The sequence below is a fragment of the Lampetra fluviatilis genome, chromosome 3 (genome assembly GCF_964198595.1).
Source record: "Lampetra fluviatilis chromosome 3, kcLamFluv1.1, whole genome shotgun sequence".
Classification (NCBI taxonomy): domain Eukaryota; kingdom Metazoa; phylum Chordata; class Hyperoartia; order Petromyzontiformes; family Petromyzontidae; genus Lampetra; species Lampetra fluviatilis.
The window spans coordinates 18269157-18297142 of NC_136277.1; the positions used below are offsets into that span (position 1 = coordinate 18269157).

Genomic DNA, 27986 nt, shown 5'->3' on the forward strand with positions numbered 1-27986 from the left:
ACTTTATTAAAAGTAATTTCCAGTCAATATAAACACACTTTGGGAAACACACGTAAAAATATATAGAGCGACAAGCATGCTGGGATTAATAGCATAAAGCTCAGGAGAGCAGCCTGAGCAAGTTACAAGACAAATACGGTGCTATTTTCACGCAAGTATAAACTTATTGTAATGGACACTAACTGTATGGTAATGTCAATCAGTTTAATACAGGGATCATGTTACACGTGAACATATTTATTGTGCCCAACCGATTAAAGTTTTTTTACTTCCATTAAAATGTGATAAGTGCAGAGGTGGCCGAGTGGCTAAGTGGCCGAGTGGCTAAGATGCCAGTGCTGAGCTACGAATGCCGAGGTTGTGGACAAATCCAGACAGCTGCCTGTGATTAAATTGGTTCAAGTGTAGCGAGTTGATTGTCTTATCCCAGTCACTAATGACTGCACAAAAGGCCACCACATTAAAATTGGTCATGTACTTCATTTGGCAAAATTCCAGCCTTGAATTAAAATAAGGTATGAGCGACGTGGAACAAACCTTGCTTTCATATACAGTGCAAGTGAGAAGTGCTGCCCTCTACTGGCTGTGGACAGGAGGTCACTTGAAATTATATCAGAAGTAGAGCTGTGATATCCACTTCCGTGGACTGTTCGGCAATATTAGAAGTTGTACTGCTCTGGGAGGGATCGGAATTTATACTGTCTACCAACATGTTGTGATAGCACAATCAGAATAAATATGGGGGAAATGACAAAAACAAAGTTGTGGAAGTATACATTGTGATAAAATATTGAAGTATCACATTACTGGAGTAAAAAGTCCAAATACAGTTCCCTCATCACTGTTTTGCCATGTTGGTATAAGTGCCTTAAAATTTGTTTTACAGTTCATGCTTCCACTGAATTTTTGTGATAAAGATAATGATCAATATTACAAGTTACATTTATTTAAACTAGAAAAGGTTAACCTGGATTAGCAGTTATATTTACATAGTTATTAAACAAAATAATGTGGATAATTTGTGCATTTGAAAGAAAAGTTTTACAGAAATTAAAATATTTAATCTTACCTTTAAATATGGAAAATGTGCAAATGCCTTTGAAATAATAATTTTGTTTAATAAAAAACAATTACATTATGATCTTAAACAGAATTCATTCCATCAAAAGGATTGAGTACTGTAAATGAATTAAATAAAAACGGCACAATCACTGAAACATGTCAGATTTCACATTTAAAATGTCAAATCTTACATAAAATCTTAAGTATTTAACTTGAAGATGACCGCTTTGTCAGTAAATCCTGTAAAAGTTTACGTCACAATCTTACACATTACAAGCTGGCATGGTCATTACATTAGTTGTTCTACTATAAAAGTTAACAAGAAATGGTAAAATCTCGGAATTAAATACAGGAAAAAACACGATTTAAAAAAACATAGAAAATCAACCATGAAACTGAAAACTTGACAAGCACAGACTATAAATGTAAGACCTTAAACAGTTATTGCTCCGTGTACGATGTGTTGCAATTGATAGGGAGCGCAAGCTGTATACACGCCACTGTTAATCCACCACCCTGATGGTGTGTGCGCCTGAAGACGAAAGGGCTCCGCCGCTAACGCCGCCGCCACCCTTTGCGCCGGGCCCCGGCGCTTTACCGTCTGAAGCACCGGCTTCGACTGGCACCGAAGCGGAACGTGGGTGTCGCATGGCCGTGGCGTGCCCTACCGTTTGCTGTGCCACACAAAAAAACAGAAGAAATGCCACATTGTCGGTCATCCGTTGTTTTTTTCACGTGCCCGTGCGGTTGTAATGTACCCTTGCAGTCACGGTGGGCACCGTAAACCTGCGTGGCAATGAGACGCCCAGTTTTTGGAGACAGTGGAAAGCAGTGTCTCCAAAAATGTAGTTAACTTAATACTAAAAAATACTACTCGTCAGCAAAAAATACAATGTTTACACAACTGAGTTAACTAAAATGTGATTATTTTATCTTTAATAATTAAGTAATCTTGTTACTATTAGTACAATTAATCATGTTATTGCTTTTGTTTGCTTTCTACATACTGGTCTTACTCCTCTTCATGAAATTCAGTGGAATGTTTTAATTTTTGATTGGTCTTTGGTTGTAATTACATTACTTTTTGTAACTATACTGATCACGAATTTTACTTTTCTGACATGTTCCACATTTTGTGGAACTAGATGAAATTTAATATCACAAGACTCTTGAGAAATGGCAGTAGCTGGGTTTGACATTTATCCAGGATGTTCTTACATATGCATGCTGATTAGGGTATGTAATCAGTTTTTTCTCCAATTTTAGAGACTCAATCACTCTTATTCAAGTAAAGAAATCTTTTTTTATTTCACCTCAGGACATTGTGATAATGGTACCACGCCATTAGGTGAATAAGGTTAATTTAGAACTCCCGCAGCCTGTGAAAATCACAATGTCAAGGAACAGCCCCAACCAGATGATATCACTAAACTACTTTTTCCATTATAAGCCTCTTAGATATATGGTGTAACTTTTTCCACTGCATATTGAATGTTAATCAACTAAACTTTTGGTTCTCACAATTGGAATGTTTTATATATTTATTTTTATTTGCTACTACTGGACAAAAAAATCGACATGTTGCAGAAATATTTTTTGGAGGTGACACCACTGTCATTCAATAGTATTAAAATAGTTCTGTGATCTGTGAAATGCCACAACGTATTTCTACAACAGACATTAAAATTACTTTTGAGTAACTGTGCTCAGCCCATCAATTCCCGCGACATGTCAGAACCCAATTCAACCACAGGCGACTGCTCACCCAGTATCTCAGAGGTGAGAGGCAATCAAGGAACCTCAATATAGAACCTTTGATTATTGAAGGATGTTTAAGATTTAGGGTAGTTGAGGTTTTAAAATTCGTACAGGTGTATGTGTCCAATAAAATGCAAACGTAATCAATTATTCAAGTCTTGCAGTATTGCGCTGGTAATAACCATTTTCATAATCTAATACATATATTACCGTTATTAGAAAATAACTTGCTTAAGCAACATGCATTTGCAAAGTACTGGAACATTCTTCTAAATTAAGATCTGGTTTGCTTATAAACTTTGAACATGACCCTTACAATACTAATAGTTCAGCAGCACAAATTGCTAAGCATCCGTGCAAAAAAAAATAATTTCATGTACATGAGCTCAATGTTGAGAATGTAAATGCACTGGACTACATGGACTAATTTACGTCTTAAGAGTCGATTAAATTCTCCTGCTACAGCTTAAAGAATCCCCCACAATCTATTCAGCCTATGACCCCAACGCACCTTTGTGACCGGGTGGTGCCGTTCAACCACAACTGTGCTCATTGGCGGTGCCAGCCCCACCATGCCCCGGCCAAATCTTGCAGCAGGCTCCACTGCCGTCCTGCTTGCACGCCCAAGCCGCTCGGCTGGAAACGATGATGGAGGCCTTGCTGACGCAGGACGCCCTGCCTTCTGCTGATTACCACCAACGACTCGTGCTGGTGGCTGGAGGAAGACGATGGAACATGTGCCACTTGTTAAACTATTTTTGTAATTTTACCAGGCCAGACCCACTGAGCCTACATAGCTCTTTTTCAGAAGCGACCTGGCCACAAATGATAGCTCAACGAAGTGGCTTATCACGTGGAAATTTATAGCAGCCAAATACAATAAATCGTATGTTTCTAAAAATGCACGCGACCACGGGGGAGAATATGCAAAACTCCAAATATACAGGCATCAGGATCAATACCAGGTGATGTAGTTAACATCTCGCCACCGTGGCACCACAAAGCTTTGCACATTAACACCAAGTTCTATTATTGCTCAGTAATCAATGATCCGTAATACAGGTGGAAATAAATGATCCAGCCAACTGACACTGTAGTTTGAGGGTGTGACTCAATAATACATTTGTGAGTTCAAATCTCAGTCTGGGATCAACTCAGCCAATTATACATTTTTGGGTAATATAAAAGAAGCACTATTTGATGAGAAGTCAATGAGGGATATCTTATGTATAGTATTTTTTTCATTTAAATCCAACCAAAATAAGAATTCTGGAATCATCCTGTCAAAAGTATTTCATATAAAAAATGTATATACAAATCTTTACATGTTTGCCGAGCAATTACCCATGAGATATCTGCAATAACTTACACTTTAATAAAACTCAGGTTTCAAACTTAAGAAAAATTAATGGAGCTGTTTAGTTCTAGTAGGTAGATTCACATCTACAGCAACTTGACAGTTCCAGAAGTCCCCTCTGACATCAGGCATCACGAGAGCAAGGGCCCAATTAGGCTGGACTATCGCACAAACACAGCATGGAGCTGAGGTGTGGCAATTACAATATTGTATAATCAATATATATAAAAGGGAAATTTGTGAATGTGTGTCTATTCAAAATGTTTAGCATACTTCCCAACATGCAACAAACTTGAAATTTGGCATGTGGGTAGCTTCCAGACTGTACACAATGCAAAAAGTATAAAAATAGACTTTTGTATTTTGGGGGGGGGGGGGGGCGCAATAATGGATATATTTTGCACGGCAAGTGAGCGGTGACGTCACAGCTGTGATGTCGCACGCATGCGGCAGCGTTGCACAGTGTGCCTACTGACGTCACGCATCCCCCCCCAACCCTCCACGTAGGCCGTGTATCCCGCACAAATGCGCGGCATAGCTGTCTCGATGTTCTAAGTCAACGCGACCATTTTCAGCTCGCTCTTAAATATAAAGCAGAAAATACATCTGTTTGTGTGAAGCAGCAAAAACTCTCGAACACTGAGCTCTGACGTCATGAAACTTGTACAGCTTTACGCTGTCTGGAATTTCTAAGGGAGCGCGACTATTTTCAGCTCGCCGCGTCATTCCCTTCCCGAGTTGCCTAAATCGACCTTACATGTAAGTGGGTTAAGGTTGAATTTCCTTCAGTGAAAAATATCCGATTTAGTTAAATTTATTTGTTTCGACTTTTTTCTTTCTTGCAAGCATCAATTTTTTTCAGGGTTTTTCAGTGAAATATAAGGGAATATGAAATTAATCCTAGACAACAATCCAAGTCCTGGGCGAAGCCAGGTAGTAAGGCTAGCAATACATAAAACAACTAAATTACATTAAAAACCTAACTGCAGGCAGTTCAAATGTACGTTAAATTCATATTTGTAAACAGTAAATACAGTATAGCGTCAATCTGTTTCACTGATCTCAGCAATCCACCAAGTCTCGTCTCCAAAGCACTGGATATAACAAGCATGCACCAACATGCATTCCTAGGACAGTGCCTGTCACTGGGGTTGCATGGAGTGACAGGTGCGTGGAAAAAGCAGTGTTTAAAAACTGGAAACACTACTTCAATAGCTCTGAATTGTCAGTTTATGGGCGTATCATTAATACCGGATGGTAGAGTCGAGTCTGTCTTTGTTTCCTGTAAATATACATGCTAGTGTATATATACATCTACATATGAGTGTGATCTTTGAATGACCGGTATATCTGAAAGTATTTAAGTGATTAATTGCTGTTCTGGCATTATCTACTAGCTTCATTACAACGGTTGCTGTGTGGCATTTCAGAAATAAATATATTATACAACTTAGCTGATCTCACACATCTAAACTTTCACATTTCAAAGGGCTCGCATAATGCACATGCATAATGTACGTTGCCTAAGTAATCCCGCCCCCCCCACATTGTGCAAGAGCGCAGAAGTGTGGTCACCACATCTGCGCCTCTATATGAGGAACGAAACAGTAAGACTTCTCCACAAATCTGGCTGTCGCCTGATGAAGCTAGTTGTAATTACTGGCGAAACGTCATACTCAGATTGTAAATGTTCTGGCTTGGCTCGCCAACACACCGGTGTGTTGTACGAGTGACGAATTGGCATGTTCCGTTTACGTGACAACCCTTACGAGTTGGCTGTGTCGGGTGGTGGCGGGTTTTAACGACATCTATATATTTACACGATCTAACCCAAAAACCTATGTTATGGATTTCACATTTCTGTTAAGGACTTTTATATTACTATGCGAAATACCTATGCAACTTTTTTCAAAGATAGAGGCACTCAATGAATGGGTAGGACTGAATCAGAACTGGGATACATACTAGCTGATAACTTAATCACATTATTACAGGTTCTCAGCCGATACGATATTGATTCATTTCTGTCAAATCACTCATTGTTTGGTCAACATCCAAGGCTAATGGTGTTAATATTTTCCTTACATTATCACATTCCTTGAAACAAAAACTCTAACTAATCAAACATTCTACAGACTATTACATCTCTTCCTGCTCATCCTCTTCACTAGACAGATGCTCAACCAATTTGAGAAGCACGTGAACATTACTAATGGTGTTAAAAAGAACAAGATCTAAAGTTGGGTAGAACAAGCAAGTAATGGTCATATAAATGCTCATATTACACCAACAGAACACATTAGATGGGAAAAAGTGTTAAAACATGCTTAGTTAAATATAAAAGTTACGAGCAAAAGTATACCGAGGTACATGTTAGGAATTTAGATTACGTCATTGAATGTCCATACAGAATGAAAACATGCAAGTGTTAGGCAGATGTCGTTGTACACAATCGACTTTCGGACAGAAATGCAAATCGGTGTTTACATTTTTTTCAGAAGACGCTCGCACCGACGCATGATCAAGAAGTGGAGCTCCGAGGGTTGGGGTACCATGGCTTGGTGGTGCACTTATTTCTGTGAGCAGCGTAGCATGCATTGGGCAGGTGACCGAGCCACCAGCAGCAAATGGTAAAGATACCTGAAAGTAACCATGCACTCAATCAATACCTTATTTAATCAGAGGGAAGCCCTTCATTATGTGTTCTGTTCACAAGGAAAGCCAGGAAAACTTTCATAACTTGTGTTTTTTTCTTCCTCCTCCCTGTCAGTATTTCCAAGAATTACCTTTCATTTATACATCACACTCGCATCAATTGGTATGCGACTGTGATTTATACGATTTATATCAGAGGGTCTTGCCAACCGAGCTTGAAACTTTTCCAAGGAAATGTTCAGTTCTGTCAGAATAACATCACCGACTCAATACATTAAAGTACTGCTTAAATGGTGAGCAGCTTCCATATGATAAAATCAATCATGCATATGCCAATTATTTCACATGACCGATATGATTTGAAAATCCCTATTCTGTAAAAGAAATAAATACAGCAATCAATGACATGCATTCACGATGGAATATGATGAACTGAAGGATTAGTCAAATTGTGCATGTTGAAATAACAGTGCTTTACATGGACATGAATACGATATACAAGCAGTGTTTAATAATAAACAAATAATTCTTTGGAAGACTGAATTTAAATGGATGTACCAAAAATTCAGGTGTAAGTGTGCAAAAACCACAAAAGCAACCAGGATCTAAATCTCTCACCAATGTAAACAATGGCTCTAAGTGTCACTAAGTTTGGATCTTTTGTCAATGGTAACTGTAAAAAATGGAAAGCTGACGTGAAAAATACGATGCAAAATATTCAAATTTGCTTCCCTGCAGTGCAGAGAATTAAGAGTTATTTAAAATTGCTTTAAAGTTAGATTTTTTAAATTCAATTCCAACATGGATACGACAAACTTAACCAAAGCCAAAAAAGGTTGTCGTACATTTTGAGCTTTGTTAATGACAAATAATAAAATGATGATCACATGCCTTTCAGGAGCATCATCATAATGTATCACTCATTGTACATGCTGTAACCACTACATGTTGTGGGAGCAGAATTTTCTCTTCACATGCATGGCAATGCTCAGTGGGAATTTGCCATATCAAGCGAATGGAAGTCGATGCCCACCAGGACATGTTAAACCTGGGATGGCTGTGTTGATTCCATAGGTAATTTACTTGCTTTTTTTTAAAAGGAATAAATTATAATCGATGCATTGCTATGGATAAATGATGTTTGCTAACACAATAATACCTTATTATTTTCTGGGTTGCATTTTCTTTTAAAGTTGCTTTTTTACAGAAAGCGAATCAAACATGTTTAACTACAGCACATCAATTTATTTAATTTTCACTACATCCCTAACTCATGCCAGTGGATCATTCATTATTTTGCCTCAAGTAAAGGAGGACAACTTACCATTTGTTCCCGGCCACAGCTGTTCTCAGCCAAAGCTGCACCTCCACCCTCAGAGAAGTCGGTTTGTTGAGAGAATTGAACATCTGAGGGTCCACCACCCCCAGCAGCACTCCCGCTATCAGGTGGTCCAAAATGTGGTGCTGTATGCACACCTAAACAACACGCCACCCAAACATCCGGCCATCATTTACACGAGAGCCTATGATCCTTCAACATTTCTTGACTCATTTTTAGCAGGCCAACAACAACCTGTGCTGGGATAATAATGGCACCATGTACAGTATGATCCCAGCTGCTCGACGTACCGAAGCAGACCCTGCCCTTTCCAACCGTTGCCCCTGATTATTCTTACCAAATGAGACTTGAAGCAATGAGGACACATTTTCCCGAGATGGGGTGATGAAAGCGAAGTAGAACAATGTTCTGCATTTTAACTATGTTTTCAGCAATGTTTAAAAGTAGCTTAAAATTATAAAAAAAACATGTATTTTATTGGTAAAAAAAAGAAAACAGTGTAGTTATTGACAGAGGCGATCACATTACCACTTGAGAACACCAAACCGAAACTACCTTTGTCACGTCAGTTTAGTTTCCATAAACTGGTCTTTTCTAGATAATTGGTGTTTTACCCTTTTATCTGGCAACAAAACTGACACCTTTTTTACAAGGAGTCATGTTTGCATTGACCACAATACCTGCGGTCGGAATGCAAACAAAAAATACAACTCTGATAATGTATGCACTGTCCTTCAAATTGATTGGTCCACACCCGAGACAGCAAAAAAAAGGTGTCAGTTTTGTTTCCAGATAAAAGGGTAAAAAACCAATTATCATATTTTGCTACTGGCAAAGGAGGTTCCAATGGTGGTCTTTTCTTGCCTGCCATCTGGATAGGTAGGCCGACTCACTTACAAGGTAATGGTCATTGCTTACAAGTTTATAAAGATGCTGCAGCATGGGTGTAGCTTGGCTCTGGCCCACACAATTAGGTTTACGTCAGCACTGTATTTTCCACAAATGCACTAAAGCTTGCCACGCAGCTGATAATTGATTAAATTTTGAACATAGATAAGGATTGGCTCCATCATGATGACAAATCATGCTTTCGCTCAATATCTTAATCACAGACACAACAAACTCCACCATAATTCATCCAGATCAATCTGTGTGTACAGGTGCTGTTCCTGCACTCACCAGCCTCTAATCTGCGCTCGTTGTCCTGGAACATGCTCATGGCCTCCAAGTTGAGAGCACACACGCCGCGCATGAATGCCTTTTTCATCGCCTCGTTGTAGTGCTCCCGCTCTCCCTGCAGTTGCTCCATCTTGCCCTGAGCTTCCACCAAGGCCTCGTTCAACTATTCATTATAAATAACCAATCAAGTTAATGAGGTAACCGCAAGCAATGCCTTCCATACCACAACATCTCTCATCACCTCCTGCTCCTTCTGCTGGATGCCACAACTATTCCAGTGAACACAACCTTTAGGGGTTCTGTTCAAAAACCCACCAAATCTTTGGGTGCCCACTCCAATGCCTCCCTTAGTAACTTGATCTTCCCCGCCGGGCACACGAGCCCCACTCACTACAGCCACCACCTTTTCTTAATCACATCTACAATCCTTTCCTTTCACCTTCTATATGCAAACTTCCAACTTGTTTACATCTCCCACCCATTAGATTCCTGGCATGTATATTCAAACACCGAAAGCTTGCCCAGTTCTAGGATTCATGGAGTAACAGACATTTCCCCTGCCTCAAACACCTGTAACGTCACACTACATTTGCCCTCTATACTATACAAAGGAATGTATGTAATCTTATGAAAACCTACCTCCTCAACATGTTTCTTGATTTTGACTGGTCCTTACTTAAAACTATTCCAATGTCTATTCTAACTGCTTAGATTTGCATCAGGTAAATTCATAAATGGTCAACTTATACATGCTATAAACCATCAGTGGTGATCCCTTATGCAGCACCATTTTAATCTGCTTATTTTAATTTTTTCAACAAATGTCTGGAAGACCACTTTCCATAAAATGCTCAATAAACCTATCCATCCAGAGTGCAACATGCTTTTATATCCCCGTTCTTGTTTAATTGGGCAACAACTTTCTTCCGATTCTCATGGCAAATGCTCTCCACTCTATGCCACTCTCTAATGCATGCTGCTTTGTCATGTCCAGTCCCTTCCGCATTTGCTGGCCACGGATCATTGAATACTGTAGGCTAAATACCACACTCCAGCGATCCCTAAAATATATATGCTGGTTTTTCTAATGTTCTAAGCTTCGAAGGTTACTTCCCTCTTCAGATTTTAAGCATTCTGCTTTGTGAAAATTACTACGAAACTATTTTTTACTTTACCAGGTAAGGCCCAATGAGCTATGTAGCTCTTTTTTCAGAAGCAACCTGGCCACAAAAAATAGCTCAACGAAGTGGCTTATCAAGTGTAATTGTATTGCAGCCAAATACTCTAAACGCATATTTCTAAATGTGGAAGGTAAAAATTGGAGGACCTGAAAAAACTCCAAATATCCACCAGGTGTCAGGACAGGATCGGACCCATGATCCTGCATACCAGGCGAGGTATTTAGCATCTCGCCACCGTGGTGCCCTTATATTTCATTTGGCTAACCAATGTTTCTCAATCATTACAGAGGGCTTGTGGTTCATCTCTGTTCAAAAGATTGGCCATTTCGAAGAATTCTTCTCTGAACTTTATGTGCCACTGCAGAGATAAACCTACACATTTTGACCTCCTTTTGCTCTTACATATATTTATAAAGGACAATTATTTGCTGTGCCTAGTTCTGTAAGCATCTCACGTGTTTCCTCAAACATATTCATTGATGTATGCATATTATTTTCTTTCATAGCTTTACAAAAAATCCTTACCTACTTATTTTAAGCATAGGTGGATACCACAGCATTAAAAAAAAAACCAGTGCAGAAATATACAAAGAAAAGTTGTGTTACATCAGTGACACAAAAGGGCTCATTGTGGAAATGGGAGCTGAAAAAGTGGTGGCTACATAAGGGAATACAAGTTGCTGCAGGCCCCCTAGTGGTGGAACTATTGCGTGCTTATACACTTTAAAATGCTCTATTTTTATTGAGCACCATCATATTGAAATAATAGTGTAATGGATATAAGTAACCTGCCAACGAGGTCAGCAAATTACTGTCAAAAGTATTGAAAAAATCTTCTTGGTTCTTTCGGTAAAGTCACGTAGAAGGGAAGTAATAAAATAATAAAAATAAAACATAATAAAACAATTCTCACGACGTTTCGGCCACAACGCAAGCAGCCGTCCTCAGGCGAAGAATGAGAACATTATCAAGCTAGGAGCTTATATAGGTGTAGCGAGGAGGAGCGCCTTAACAAAAGAATGTGCATATGAAGAGGAATTTAGCATACCAATGGGCAATGCATAGGAGGTGGGCGGAGGGGTTTCAAAGTCGCATTATGCCCATGCATTATGCAGGATCAACAGCACCACGGGGGGGCGCAAGGAACAGCGTTAATAAAGGAAAGGAATGTTAGTGATATGTAGCTGCATTTGCCAAACAACCACGTAGAAAACCAAAGTGAAAACTACATTAAAAAAAACTAAAATATAAACTGATACTTACTATACTCTACAATAAGCTGAGTTACTAACAACAAATAATAAATTACAATTCTACGTCGTAAGAAGTATATAATATACTTCCATCTAAACTTTATTCTCTTAGCATATACAGTACTATATACTGCCATAGATAAACCCAACATTAAATTATATACTGTATTTCTGTAAACCACCCTATACTTTATACATTTTAATATAACACTATGTATTATTTAACTCACCCTAATGTGTATCGAAATGGTTTATTACGTCCTTCCAATGATTGCTAAGCCTGAATCCATCTTCTCGGTTAAAATTGTCTCTGTGTTTGTATATGTGGATCGCCTCATGAACGAATCTCTCATGATAGCCAGATGGCTTGCAGAGAACCTCCGTCTTGGAGAAGTCAATGTCATGTGAGCCCACTGAGTTGTAACAGTGGTCTGCCACGGCTGAGGTGTTTGTCCTACCGTGTTTTAGATCAGCTTTATGTTCACGAATGCGGTCTGAGACGTGTCGTTTGGTTTCCCCAATGTAACTGCTACCACAGAGGCAACTTAGTTTGTAGACGCCAGGGTACTGTATGTCTGGAATCACATCTTTTACAGACGGTACCAGATCACGGATTTTATGTACTGTGTTGAATCGGACCTGGATCTTGTGTTTAATCAGGATTTTGGAGATCTTTTTTGTGACCCCAGCAATGTAGGGTAAGGTGATGGTCTTGAAAGGCTCCTCAACAGGATCTTTCTTGATGGTTGGAGTGATGGCTTTGCGGATTGTGTAGTCGGAGTAACCATTAGCTTTAAGAGCTTGGCGTACGTGTTTGAGTTCACTGGAAATGTGTTCATGGTCGGAGATGCATTGGGCTCTATGATATAGAGTCTTGATGAGGGAATTCTTCTGGGATGGATGGTGGTGGGAATCCGGTTTTAGATAAGCATCCGTGTGGGTGGCTTTCCTGTAGACAGAGTGGCTCATTGAACCATCAGGTCTCCTTTTGATTAGGACATCCAAAAAGGGTAGCTTGCCATCATTTTCGACTTCCATGGTGAATCTGATGGCTGGGTGTATGGAATTGATGTGGTCGAGAAATTGGTCTAGAGCAGGCCGGCCATGTGGCCAGATGACAAAAGTGTCGTCTACGTATCTCTTCCATAAGGTCGGGCGTAGAGTGGCAGTCTGGATGGCGTCCGTCTCAAATTTCTCCATGAAGATGTTGGCTACAACCGGAGATAGGGGGGAGCCCATTGGGGTGCCCTCAATTTGCTTGTAGAAGGTTCCATTCCAGGTGAAGTATGTATTGGTTAAGCAGTGTCTCACCAGGGGGGGTACCCCAGCATTTAGTCCTTGATGAACCAAGTCTTCAATGATTGCGATGGTGTCAGGCACAGGCACCTTGGTGAACAAGGAAACCACATCAAAACTGACAAGCAGGTCGTCTGGGGACAGGGCAATCCCCTTGATTGTCGATACCAGGTCAGTAGAGTTTAGTACTGCAGAGGTGGTTTTTCCAGTGAAAGGCCGTAGGATTTCGGACAAAAAACGAGCCAGTTTGTAAGTGGGGGAGTTGATAGTAGAGACAATGGGACGAAGAGGTGTATCTTCTTTATGTATCTTTGGCAAGCCGTACAATCTTGGTGGCCTGGCTGCAGAAGGTTTCAACGAGAACTGTTTGGTCTGATCAATTAATGCGGTTGAAGCAGAGATGATGTTGTTGGTTTTGGAGACGAGGCTGTTGGTGGGGTCTCTTTTTATTTTTGTATAGCTGCCATCGTTGAGTAGTTCTTGAATTTTGTTGTTGTATTCTATTTTGTCCATGATGACAGTGGCATTGCCTTTGTCGGCTGAGAGGATGACAATGTTATCCCTCTTTTTTAATTGAGCTAATTCAAAACGCTCATCTTTGCTGATGTTGCTAGCTGGCATCTTAGCGTTTTTGAGGGTTACAGAGATTTCAGATCTTGCTACGTCTGCAGCGATGTGACTCAAGCCCTTCGAGAGCTACATCTACTCGAGCAATTATATCATTAACTGGTATGTGTCTAGGTGTGACTGCAAAGTTTAGTCCTTTAGCTAAAACGGATTTCAAACCTTCAGAAATAGGACTGTTACTGCGATTAATTACGACTTTGTTAACATCTAGCTTTTCAATGTGTGGGTCCGGTTTCTTGTTTGAGAGGCGGTTGAATTTGGAAATCAAGTTGTCCTTACATTTAGTCGACATAGCCGCAGCTGAAGAGGCAGTCATTTTTTCCACGTGTTCCCAATCCGATGTGGACATTGTTGCACTCAAAGATAAGTGTGATTTGTAGAGTGTCTTGTCTAACTGATCTAGTTCGGTGCGCGTAAGTCTGATTTTCTCTGAGATAAGAGCTAAGCTAGTTCTAGACAGAATTCGTTTCGCATTAGAAGAAGTTACAGCAGCAGATGTTAGTGTAAATGCGTTTGGTATTACCTTAGAGTCGCGGCATCTCTTCAGAAAGGTGAGAGACTCGATTAGCTGAGCCTTCTTATCCCGGAGCTTGTTGAAGGATCTCAAAGTTATGTGGAAACCCTCCCCGTAGAGGCGGTTAAATTTCGATTTAAAGCTTTCGTGACTGCAGGGATTCATCTTCTTGGTTCTTTCGGTAAAGTCACGTAGAAGGGAAGTAATAAAATAATAAAAATAAAACATAAAACAATTCTCACGACGTTTCGGCCACAACGCAAGCAGCCGTCCTCAGGCGAAGAATGAGAACATTATCAAGCTAGGAGCTTATATAGGTGTAGCGAGGAGGAGCGCCTTAACAAAAGAATGTGCATATGAAGAGGATGGCAGCTATACAAAAATAAAAAGAGACCCCACCAACAGCCTCGTCTCCAAAACCAACAACATCATCTCTGCTTCAACCGCATTAATTGATCAGACCAAACAGTTCTCGTTGAAACCTTCTGCAGCCAGGCCACCAAGATTGTACGGCTTGCCAAAGATACATAAAGAAGATACACCTCTTCGTCCCATTGTCTCTACTATCAACTCCCCCACTTACAAACTGGCTCGTTTTTTGTCCGAAATCCTACGGCCTTTCACTGGAAAAACCACCTCTGCAGTACTAAACTCTACTGACCTGGTATCGACAATCAAGGGGATTGCCCTGTCCCCAGACGACCTGCTTGTCAGTTTTGATGTGGTTTCCTTGTTCACCAAGGTGCCTGTGCCTGACACCATCGCAATCATTGAAGACTTGGTTCATCAAGGACTAAATGCTGGGGTACCCCCCCTGGTGAGACACTGCTTAACCAATACATACTTCACCTGGAATGGAACCTTCTACAAGCAAATTGAGGGCACCCCAATGGGCTCCCCCCTATCTCCGGTTGTAGCCAACATCTTCATGGAGAAATTTGAGACGGACGCCATCCAGACTGCCACTCTACGCCCGACCTTATGGAAGAGATACGTAGACGACACTTTTGTCATCTGGCCACATGGCCGGCCTGCTCTAGACCAATTTCTCGACCACATCAATTCCATACACCCAGCCATCAGATTCACCATGGAAGTCGAAAATGATGGCAAGCTACCCTTTTTGGATGTCCTAATCAAAAGGAGACCTGATGGTTCAATGAGCCACTCTGTCTACAGGAAAGCCACCCACACGGATGCTTATCTAAAACCGGATTCCCACCACCATCCATCCCAGAAGAATTCCCTCATCAAGACTCTATATCATAGAGCCCAATGCATCTCCGACCATGAACACATTTCCAGTGAACTCAAACACGTACGCCAAGCTCTTAAAGCTAATGGTTACTCCGACTACACAATCCGCAAAGCCATCACTCCAACCATCAAGAAAGATCCTGTTGAGGAGCCTTTCAAGACCATCACCTTACCCTACATTGCTGGGGTCACAAAAAAGATCTCCAAAATCCTGATTAAACACAAGATCCAGGTCCGATTCAACACAGTACATAAAATCCGTGATCTGGTACCGTCTGTAAAAGATGTGATTCCAGACATACAGTACCCTGGCGTCTACAAACTAAGTTGCCTCTGTGGTAGCAGTTACATTGGGGAAACCAAACGACACGTCTCAGACCGCATTCGTGAACATAAAGCTGATCTAAAACACGGTAGGACAAACACCTCAGCCGTGGCAGACCACTGTTACAACTCAGTGGGCTCACATGACATTGACTTCTCCAAGACGGAGGTTCTCTGCAAGCCATCTGGCTATCATGAGAGATTCGTTCATGAGGCGATCCACATATACAAACACAGAGACAATTTTAACCGAGAAGATGGATTCAGGCTTAGCAATCATTGGAAGGACGTAATAAACCATTTCGATACACATTAGGGTGAGTTAAATAATACATAGTGTTATATTAAAATGTATAAAGTATAGGGTGGTTTACAGCAATACAGTATATAATTTAATGTTGGGTTTATCTATGGCAGTATATAGTACTGTATATGCTAAGAGAATAAAGTTTAGATGGAAGTATATTATATACTTCTTACGACGTAGAATTGTAATTTATTATTTGTTGTTAGTAACTCAGCTTATTGTAGAGTATAGTAAGTATCAGTTTATATTTTAGTTTTTTTTAATGTAGTTTTCACTTTGGTTTTCTACGTGGTTGTTTGGCAAATGCAGCTACATATCACTAACATTCCTTTCCTTTATTAACGCTGTTCCTTGCGCCCCCCCGTGGTGCTGTTGATCCTGCATAATGCATGGGCATAATGCGACTTTGAAACCCCTCCGCCCACCTCCTATGCATTGCCCATTGGTATGCTAAATTCCTCTTCATATGCACATTCTTTTGTTAAGGCGCTCCTCCTCGCTACACCTATATAAGCTCCTAGCTTGATAATGTTCTCATTCTTCGCCTGAGGACGGCTGCTTGCGTTGTGGCCGAAACGTCGTGAGAATTGTTTTATTATGTTTTATTTTTATTATTTTATTACTTCCCTTCTACGTGACTTTACCGAAAGAACCAAGAAGATGAATCCCTGCAGTCACGAAAGCTTTAAATCGATATTGAAAAAATGATTTTTAAAATGTCATTAAATACTTTGAAAGCATTACAAGGACACATTTAAATGTATACAAATATAGGGCTTACTATTCAATCAGTGAAAGTGACTCAAGTTGTTATAATATGAACATCATCGATTAGACAAATACTGCATGTAAAAAGTCATGAATAAAAAGTAAAGCCTCACCTAATCTCAAAACATTTTCAGGAAGGTTGAACGTCAAGATAATTCATTTTCTTTTAACACTTGGGTCACGAATATAAGCATCCTGTTTTAGCAAACAGATTAAAATGTTTAAGAATGAACAAACTTTCTATTTCGTCTCCATTTATATTAGTAGAATAAAACCCCACACAAGAAGTTAATATCTCTTTGTCAGTCGACTGCTGGATGAAGGCCTCCCAACAACATGTCAGTTGTGGAGATTGTTTGATCATACCACACCTTGCTGGTCAATATGGACTGACGAAAAGGGGTGGCGAGGGAAGCTACACCGGTTCAGCTGTCACTCGCCAACAATGTGAGCCGTCGCGAGTAATTGACTTCATGTTTTAGGGGTCGTGGTGCAAAGCTCTAACCACCACTCCACACAATTAAGATCCCATCAGAGATATTTACTTGTTAATTTGATACCTAAGCTCAGTGATGACATCACACTGCTCTTTTGAAGACCGGAAGCAGGAAGACTTCACAATTCTGGCAAGTCGCCTGATGAAGCTGGTTGTAATCACCAGCGGCAATGTCACACTCAATTGAAAATTTTGTGAGTTTACTCACCATCACACCGATGCGCTGAAGTGGTAAGCTCATTGGCACGTTTTATTTACGTGACAAACCTTACTAATTGGCTGTGACGGGTGGTGGTGGGTTAACGACACATTTATATTCAACACGATCTAACCCAACAATCTTTATTATGAATATGTACCTGTGATAAAGATAAAAATAACAACATATTTAGCAAGCGTGTTAGTTTCTTATATATTTTTGCCATACCGCAATGATGCGGGCTTCGTAGTCATTGCCCACTTGGATGCAAACTTCCTGCGCACGGGCCTGGCATGCGCGCTCCACACGCTGCTGCCAGCGTATCTCCACGAGCGAGTGCCAGGCGGCCCACACTTTCTTTGTCAGCGCTCGGTGATAGTGCTGCCTTGCCAGGCGGCTACAAAACACCTGAACAATGGCAAGTAACACATACGATTGAACAATACGACTATTCCTTTTGGCAACGTCTTGTTTTTCAACCAAAGTAAAAGCCCTATTATTTTCAAGATTTTTGCAACCAGTTGAACGTCACTGAAACTATTGGTGGCAGTGGTGCACATGCACAAATAACAAATGCTGCTTTCCAAGAAAATAAATATAAAGCAAGATTTCACGCAAGATATGTTGCATTTTTTTATGTATCAGTAAATACTTTGAAAGCATTGCAAGCATATATAGAGATGAGAAACAGTGAATAAGAGAGGGAGACTGCACTTTACACCATGGGGCCTGATAAGAGTCAAATAAAAGTGGTTTCCTGATAGTTTGTAAATTGGCATATGAATTGTTACCTGCTAGAAGCTACTGTTTAACAGGCAAACCCTTCAATATTCAGACATGCATTACTCAATTAACTAATTTGTTTTGATTTAAAGCTTTCGTGACTGCAGGGATTCATATTCTTGGTTCTTTCGGTAAAGTCACGTAGAAGGGAAATAATAAAATAATAATAAAATATCTTTAAATATATATTTATATTATTTCCCTTCTACGTGACTTTACCGAAAGAACCAAGAATATAACTAATTTGTATTACAAGCAACTTAGAACATGTTGCTGGCACACTGCATTATGCGTAGCCCTGTTGCAATGAGGTCAATTAAACAATCATCATGAACATGATTCACTTCGTGATTAATTCCTGGGCTGAATTATAATTTCTAAAAGATTAGAGGCTCTTGAGAAATATTAGGATAATTGGAGACTTTCATATGCTTTAAATAGGGTAGAGGAATTTATAGGAGAACATTTAAAGAATCGTTTTATCTAAGTATTTTAAGTCTTCTGCCCAATTTTACTGAAAAATCAAATGTCTTATCAAATGTGTCATCAACAATACAACATTTGATTTCTAAAAAAGGTCACTTACAAAAAAAGACACAAATCATATTGAGCCTCTCTCATCCCCCCTTACAATGATAATTTGGGCCCAGGAATTAATCACTGAAGGGGTTTAATTGATTATGCAACAGTAATTACATGGCACGAAATCTGGAAAATCACCTCCTGCTGTTCATCTGCATGTCGAAGCCTCCAGTGTGTGAATGCCCGCAGTTTCTCCATTTTCTCCTTTTCCTTCTGCAGTCCGTTTGTCAGGTTTGAGATCACCTGTGATAATTAAAGCATTTTCCAAATAAATCATCTTGAAACGTATACCAATCGTGGACCAAGGAATACCTCTTATCAAAAGTTTAATACATTTTCTACACCAATGCAATCAATATCTTTACAATAAAATATGGCTGCAGAATGCATATTTTTGTTTGGACTGGCGATTATAAATCAAGTTTGGACTTAGCCTAAGGTGTGCAGAAAAAAATACTTGACTGCTCCTTGAAAAGGTTCAAAACATTAAACAAAGTTAGAGGTTTTTGCAATAACGATGGCATGTTTAAGCCTGGTTAATATAATACAGTGAACTACATAATACATGGAATGAGAAGTTAGTGTTTCTAAGGTGTCACTCTATGGACTGTACATAGTTTTACGATGGAAATTTAAATGGGGAATGTATAATCAGTCATCACAAGATACACATTTTACAGAGGTTATTCTATGCACTTTGTTGGCTGATATATTTTTATGCATTTTGCTGCAAAATACAACTATATGCATCCAGCTCATGAACACATCGCTACGACATCGATATAATGTGGTGCTGTCAAGTTTTAACAAGGCCTTATAACATTTAGCCTCACCTGGTCCTTGCATTTGACAGATTTGTCAAAGGTGTGCAGCAGTTGGCGTAGGTCACCCAACTGGGCATGTAACTGACCGACTTCAGCCGCATGCCTCTCCTGCTCTTCCCGAGCCTCTTTCTTGTATTCCTGCTGCATGGACTGCATCCACTGACCCAGCTCCATCAGAACATTTCTCTAAACAAAGGACAAATAATTTTGCAGTTACAGATACAATGACTTCTAAACTGCAGTCATGATTGTTAGGTTGCAGTAAAAGAGTTGACGGCTAGGAAACAGCCAAGCGGTGATCAACATTGTCACATTTGTAGCACATAGAACACGTTTTCAAATCATATATGTTTTCAAATTAGAGCCTCAATGTCGAATTAACCCAGTCCTGCATTTAACATTGAACACATTGGTATAAAAGGTTAAAATCAAGGTCAGTAACGGTAATGTCATTCATGCGATTAATCCTTATAATTTCTCCCTTCTGTTAGATCCCATCACTACAGAAGTCAACACCTGGCCTCCAAGGTCTGCCGCCTCTTAAGTATTCCATCATCCGGCTTGATATCTTACTCTTACTGGCCTCTGGGTATTAACTCGAAAGCTTATCTCAGTTATCTGTCATATTCCATCCTAGAACATGTTGACCACCATCACAACCTTATATTCCTGGTTAAATCTACAATTTTTTTCTCGCAACATTCTATTCTGAACTTCCAAGTTGCATGTACACCTCATCTTTAAAACAGATGTAGTGGATTCAACTGAGTCACAGACGTACTCTTTGGAGGCAACGCCTATTTATTAACACCAACACATTAACACAAAGGGGTTACTGCCCCTTTACCAGATAACCTATGGTGGTGGACCACCAGGCTAACTACGCTAGTTACTGGGAGTAGCTACAACGGACAGGACCCTGGCTTGGGTCCATGTCCACGTGTTGGCGACTCCTTGGATGTAGAACGTAAATCGTAGATCTTCAGATGACAACAGCAACGCTCAACCCCAGTCCCTGTGTGGACCCGGTTTATATGCTCCTGAGTCGTGGCTGGCCCCGCCCTTGGCCACGACCACCTTCGAGAAACCTCGGGTCGTCTCTTGACCCTTCCTGTAGGATCTCACCCCGACAGGTGACCACCCCCTAGCCCCCACCTGGGACCCCTGTGTAGATCTTACTTGTCACATGCCTTCCAGGGTCAACCAGAGTGCCATGGCTTTGGGAAACCTCATCCCATGGCTGACTTTCACACTCCCTCCTGTAGGAGTCAGCACTGCACACCATGCGTGGTGCCACTGAGCGCTATCCCAGCGCTCCCCGAGGCCCCTCTAGGGCTGGTACTACACCCATCTACGGGGTGTCCGCGATGATGGTGCATCGCACGCTGTGCCTCGCGAGAGCTGGCATTACCCAGTGACATCCACGATGTCGCTACATACGTGATGTCCGCGATGCGAGTACATTGCACACCGTGCCTCTCTCGGGCCGGCACCACAGTGATATCCGCGATGTCACTAAACAGCCATAAAGTCCTCTTATAATTTGATGTAATCAGCATATTATTCCTATTAGCTGGTTATATTGAAGTAATAATATTCCATGACATGGACCTATATTACAAAGATAACAGTATGTTTAATACTGTATATGACACCATATTTGGATACTTTACTAGTAACAAGTTCATATTCTTGGGTCTTTCGGTAAAGCCACGTAAGTAGAAAAATAATAATAAAATATCACGACGTTTCAATCTCAACACAAGCAATTGTCATCAGGGGAAAAAATAGTGGGAGTGCTACTGATACAGGAAAACAATTATAGTGGGAGCGCTGCTGAGGCAGGGTGTTATAAAGGTTTGAGATGGGTGTAAGCCCAAGGGTCAAAAGCGAAGTGGGCGGAGCTAGAGATGAAATTTGCATGTAAATGTAAGATCGGAGAGCTGAGCTCCTCCACGACGATGAAGCTGTGGAGGTGGCCATTGTATTGTGAGAGATTAGCATGTCAATGTAGCAAAACCGAAAACCAACACCACAAGGCCAACGAGCAACGGTGGCTGTGTTAGTGAGACATTAATGTAACTCGGAGAGTTGAGCGACTCAATCAGACGAGCCTTCTTGTCTCGACGTTTGTTACATGATCTAATAGTTGTGTGGAAACCCTCCCCGTAGAGGTGGTTACATCTATTTTTTCACCTGATGACGATTGATTGTGTTGCGATCGAAACGTCGTGATATTTTTTTTTTCTTTCTACGCGACTTTACCAAAAGACCCAAGAATATGAATTACTGCAGTCACGAAAGCTTTAAGTCAAGATAGTAACAACTTAATTAATAGAACAGAATATTTCCCATTTAAAAGTAATAAGTGGATTATATATATTGCATTGAGTAATGAGGCCACCATCAACATTGTGTTGTCCTTCCCATTGTAAAGTAACATTTCTACTTTCAACTTCAGCATTGTACTCAATACTTGAAAGAGTGTACATATTTTCCATGTTTGCTAAATTGGTTTACAATTCACATTGAAACTACATTTCAATGAATACAATGGGAGAACTATCCGTTATATAAAAAATCATTTTCGTACATAAGGTTTGAGAAACATTTTAAGGGCCCATATGCGGAGCTTTTGAACTCGGTGTCAAGTTAGATGGGGTACATACAAATATTATTTTGGTTTAAGTTTCCATGGTTTACTATCAATGTTCGTACCTTGAGGTTGGAATACCAAGTGTCCAGTATATCCCCAACTCTTTCCAATTTGTCAGCTGGGAGGAGTGGCTGGGTTCTAACTTCATCTTGGTTTAAGTGGGGGTCTTGACCAAGCAGTGTGGGTCCTCCTGTCTCCTCCGACTCTGGAGAGACCCTGCCGAGGGTCTGGAGAAGCAGTTGACTTGCCAGAGGAACGGGCACTGTGGGGGATGTGACGTAGATGATTAAACATATTCCGCTCAACACTACACATTCTTCCAAATAACTGCGTGGCTAGAGAAATTGCAATTAAGTTTTTCATATTTTAAATATAATCTTGGTTCTTTCGGTAAAGTCACATAGAAGGGAAACAATAAAATAATAAAATGATGATTGCTTGTGTTGCAGTCAAAACGTCGCGAGAATTTTATTGTTCCATTTATTATTATTTTATTGTTTCCCTTCTACGTGACTTTACCGAAAGAACCAATAATATGAATCCCTGCAGTCACGAAAGCTTTAAATCATATTTTTTATGTTTCAGTTAGCAGACTTATGACATTTATGTTACAGTAATTTCAATTTTAATTGGCAAAATACTATTTATATTAAAGAGCTGAGAAAGACTGTGCATTTCCAAGTGACTCCATCTCTTTGCACGACAATTACACATTATAAATGTAATATTGTTGAACAAGATGCATCAGTTAGTGCTGGCAGGATAATATAATGAGCACAACACCGCAATGTTATGTGCCTTCGGATATTAACTCGGAGTGCATTTTGTACCGGGTGCAGACTCTCGTGGCTCAGAGCCATTCTCTCGTTGCTCTTGTCGGATGACGGATGAAGAAACATTGTCATTGCCTGGTGCTGTTTTTTCAGAGGTGGACGATGTATGCTGCTGTCTGCCTTGCGTTGCTTCTTCCATAGCCAGTGCTGACAAAAGATACAGAATTTGTAGGTTACTGTGTACATCATTTACATGAGAAAAAGAATAAGACTCAACAGGGAACAGAACAGCTGTGGTCTTTGGTAGGATCCAAAAGATGTGTAATCATCTGGATCTAATCATGTGGCAGTCCTGGGCCGATCCGTCAAAACCGCTCCACAGTCCTGCGATCGGCACCATGTGTTGGCACCATGTGCGTAACAAAAGTAGCGATGATTGATTTCAGCTTTAAATATTATATACAGTACATTATACAATACATATAACAATTTAAACAATGAAAATACTGCACGTATATAACATTTTTCATGACTAATAACCAGTGATAAAAAAAAATACGCAGTGCGATCCGGCGAGAAGTTCGCATAATTTGGCATTCGCAACAGTCCGGCGATCATCATATACATGTCGTTGAAATAACAGCGTAGTACGTACATCACCCCGTGCAGTCTTCGATATTGGAGTGGTAAGTATGGTACAGTAAATAAAGTAACTTTTTACATTGGGATATTTATTTGTCTATTTGTATATTTATTTATGCCAATTTCATATAGTAAACAAATTCTAAACACAAAAAAACATTTATACAACAGCTAAAAAACAAGCCAATGTAAATAATGATGTAATTATCCGGCATTTTAAAAATCCGGTGCCCCCTTCCCCCCAAAGCCGCCAGATAATTATCGACGATCTACATGTTTAATATTACATTTCAAGTGCTTGAGTTTCAGGCCATGGTGAGGTGCCTCACCATCGCAGTCAACCAGGAACAAAGCATTTGTATTTACATTCCTAAGCATTAAAGCTAGCAAAATGTAGCCCATGAGGCACCAGGTTAGATTCACACACATGTGCACACTCGTATGACCAACATTTTAAAATACAACAAAAGTACATCTTTACATTTAATTTTACCTTCCCCATTTCTGTAGTTATTTTGAAAAATAGTACAGTCTAGAGTTTGTATTAAAACCATTTAACCTTTTAAGATAAATGTCTTGTCATTTCAGGTTAATTTACCAATGCCACATGTGGCTCTGCTAGTATATTTCATGAAGGAACTCAATATCCGTGCAAAGATACTCAAAATGTAATTATGATAATATGAAACTGCTGAAGAGTAACATGTAGCTTTGGTATTTTTCTCCAATGAGTGATTTAAATTTGTAGGGAACATGACTTCATCCAGAGTATGTGTTTCAAGAGCTGGAGCAAAGTATACTCTTTAGCAAAATACAATCACCACATTAACTATTTTTAAACAAATGCAGATAATTTTGAAAATATTTAGATGACAGGGCCGTTCCATGACAACGTAGCATATAACAATCTACCTATGGTCTCATGAGTATTACAATTACCAGACATGAATTGTAGTAGACAACACGATTAATGGAAGACTAGCACATACTGAGCACCACCCAGATCATAGGCTTGACTATAAGTAAGGCAAGCAATATAAAACAGGCCATCAACTTGAGAGATGACCCCATCCTGGCAATGAATGACTGGACTTAAAATATAACAATAGCTCCACTAAAGTTTACCTTCCCCATTTCTAATGGCTTATTGAGTAAATGCTGAGTAAAACCACTAATTAATCTGTACTGCTAAAGCAGACATCCTAGAGGTCAATACATATCACTGAAGGTTTTCAGATGAAGGTCTATGTCATTTCTCAGCCATTTAGCAATATCACGTGTTTCTGCTGATGCACTGAGTTCTAGATAGGAAGTATGACCAAAGTCTTGCACGGGTTTTATTGATGCATTGGGCTCCAGAAGAGAACTCAATACATTCTATACAAAGATGCGGAGTACAATATCGGTTGACAATGTATATGAATATGGCAAGAAAAACAAGTTATACAAAACAAAACGTACAATATTGTTTTGACAGAGAAAAACTAACATAACCTGAACATTAAAATCATCCCTATTTTTTCATAAAATGTGCAATTCGATCTACTGTAAATTAGCCAGGTTGCATTTGTATACCTCAAATAGTGAAGGCGCATACACATCTACAAAGTGCCAAAACTGAGCCCTATTCTGCCCTCCTGATAAACCAGCAAAACTGAAAAATATGGTTGTTAATCTGCATTGCCTGCCATAGGAATGGAGGCAGAGTAGGCAGAAAACTGTAGCTCATGTTGTCAAATATTGTTGTTGCTTGTGCTTTATAAATACTACCAGACAGCAAACCCTTTCCTCTCGTGGGTTTAGCTTTCACAGTTTGGGTTGATGTAGGGTAACACCAAACAAAAGGAGGGGATGTCGTATTGCAAACCGTGAACCAAACTCTAGTTTTCTCATTTGCCTTTAGAGTTTACGGGGCGCTGATTTGCAAATTGAGGCTATTTTCAAGCATGTAACTCCTGCGATGGGCAAGGATTTGCTGTATACAATACGATTCTATAGTTCATGCACTCTGCACAAACAATCATTGAACAAAAATATCAAAATAATTATGTATTTTTGTAGAACAAAGTATTTAAAGCTCAATTATTTAAGTAAACTTTTACTATATCGGTGCATTAAATCTCTAGTCAAAAATGTAATTCACTTATCTATAGCACTTAGAACGTTAGCAAATAAGTACTTTACATGAGTGAATAGCATGCACTTAACACCATTAAATATATGAAAATGAGACTAACAATTCACACTTCATGAAACTACACAGTTGTGTGTTACCGTATGTACCCTATGCGGAATCAAGTGTATGCCCTTTAAACCATGGCAGCAAGCCGGTGTGTCTACAGGCTCTTAATAATGATACCTGAGCCACTACAGCAACTGCCTGACCCCTTAAACATAGCCAGGTCCTTTTTAAAAGTGTCACCGTGGCCCAGGGGCCGGAGGTCACACCTGGTGTGGTTTGGTCCTCGGTGAGTGTGGCCACAGTACGACTCGGCACGCGCTGTCTGGGAAGGGGTCTGGTGGCGTCCCACTTGGGCATCACCACAGCGTGCCTCAACAGCTCCTCGTACTCTTCCTAGATAGTACAAGTCCACAAGGAGAAACACCATTCCTGAATTGCACTCCACAGTTTAACACGTGTTGATTTCCAAGGCAATTCTACCAAATGCCTTCCAATTCATATTGCGTTTGGGTTTTAGTTTTCCCTTGTGTATGTTGTTCCATTTCTCTAGCTACAAATTACATGGAAATTATGGTTGTTCACTTTAGAGGGAGGTCTGATAATAATGTGAACACTTAATATTTTTTCACATATTTACTTATTTTATCAAGCTTAATGCAGTATACTATTCCCTTACAAGTAAGAACATTTCTGTGCTACCAAATATACTACATGGAGTTTTTATAGTAGATGCATAGTAATTTAACATTCCTAAATATATATTTTAAATATTACTTAAAACATAATTGACAGCAACCTTTGGCCAACCTTGCGGTACACATTTATTCACATTAATGAGGCAGGGGTAGGTATAGCAAAGGGAACTACTATCCCAATGATGCACACCTACATTTAAACCCAAAAACTTCTATTTTTCTCCATTGTACATTGAATAATAAAACTTACTTAACGCAGCCAATATATTTGTTATTGATGATAAGACTAATGCTATTTCAAATGTTAAAAATATAATCCAAGCACTCTCCACCATAGCCTTACTTCTCATTGCCCTATTTCTTCCTCTGTTCCCACTGTCATCTGTGGCCAGACTGTGTCCAGGCTGATTTGTTTTCATGTTGAGCTACGCATGCTTAAATACAATTCAACCTCCATTTAATGCAGTTAATCAGGTCCACTGTTTACTACATTACAATTACAGTAAACACTTGTACGAAGTACAAAAATTGCCTGCATCTAGCCCACAAATGGTATTGCAAATGTTCAATGTGTCAAGTGTATACTGCAAGACGGCTTCTATTAATATAGTTGAAGTGCAGTTTATTGTATAAGTTAATGTGAAAAATCTCATGTATTATACACTATACAGCATGGAAAGTCAAAGTAGGTTAATGGAAAATCCATGAATCTTCATAAAAGTGTTTAAAACCTCAAACGTGGAAGGTACTTTATATCAACAATGTGACTTGCTATTAAATTGATTTAGATTACAATATTTCATCTACAAGAGAAACTAAAGTACAGTTAAGTTGGGAAGTGCAATTTTACAACTCATCTAAATGTGAGTATTATTGTTGCTATCAAATTTGAAATTGGAACAGACACCACCACATAATGCATGTTGCAAAATATGTCAGCAAGTGTTTATTATCCATATTACAGCAGAAAGCTGTCTCTGGTGTTGATAATTAATTTAATTTCCATGCAGCAGCTGCAAAAGTAATTGCTGACGTCTTATTAACTGGTTTTGAAGCACATTTGCTTACGAATAAGTTATGCAACGAACCATCAATAAACCTACACATCTGGTGAGCTAAGAAACACTAAAAACACTACCTGCAAGTCGGATGAGACGGAGCTTCCTCGGTCACTCTCTCCAGGTATAACAGGTGACTGCCGACAGCTCTCCTCCCCCGACGACATCCTAACCCAGCGTTACCACTCCTGTCTCTCCAGGAAGGTAAATCTGGGGACT

The 27986-nt window shown here is 39.8% G+C and overlaps 1 protein-coding gene across 2 annotated transcripts; it reads right to left on the reverse strand.

Moving 5' to 3' along the window:
- Positions 1-11: 11 nt before the first annotated feature.
- Positions 12-27986, reverse strand: POC5 (POC5 centriolar protein). 2 transcript variants are annotated; one of them, XM_078884411.1, is made up of 12 exons: positions 27848-27986; positions 26281-26407; positions 23248-23397; positions 22480-22679; positions 19771-19947; positions 19076-19180; positions 17801-17980; positions 9351-9513; positions 8157-8308; positions 6665-6817; positions 3332-3535; positions 12-1736 (listed from the first exon to the last, which is right to left on the reverse strand). In XM_078884411.1, the coding sequence occupies exons 1-12, from the start codon at positions 27932-27934 to the stop codon at positions 1566-1568; spliced, it is 1869 nt and encodes a 622-aa protein (XP_078740537.1). In that variant the 5' UTR covers positions 27935-27986; the 3' UTR covers positions 12-1565. The 2 variants fall into 2 exon arrangements, with proteins under 2 accessions (XP_078740537.1, XP_078740543.1); XM_078884417.1 differs by lacking the exon at positions 6665-6817.

Coding starts and splice junctions, on each gene's coding strand:
- POC5 (XM_078884411.1), bottom strand. CDS start 27,934: ATGTCGTCGGGGGAGGAGAGCTGTCGGCAGTCACCTGTTATACCTGGA. Junction 22,680..23,247: donor GCCACGAGAGTCTGCACCCG/GTACAAAATGCA, acceptor CATCCCCCACAG/TGCCCGTTCCTCTGGCAAGT. Junction 17,981..19,075: donor ATGCAGATGAACAGCAGGAG/GTGATTTTCCAG, acceptor GCCATTGTTCAG/GTGTTTTGTAGCCGCCTGGC.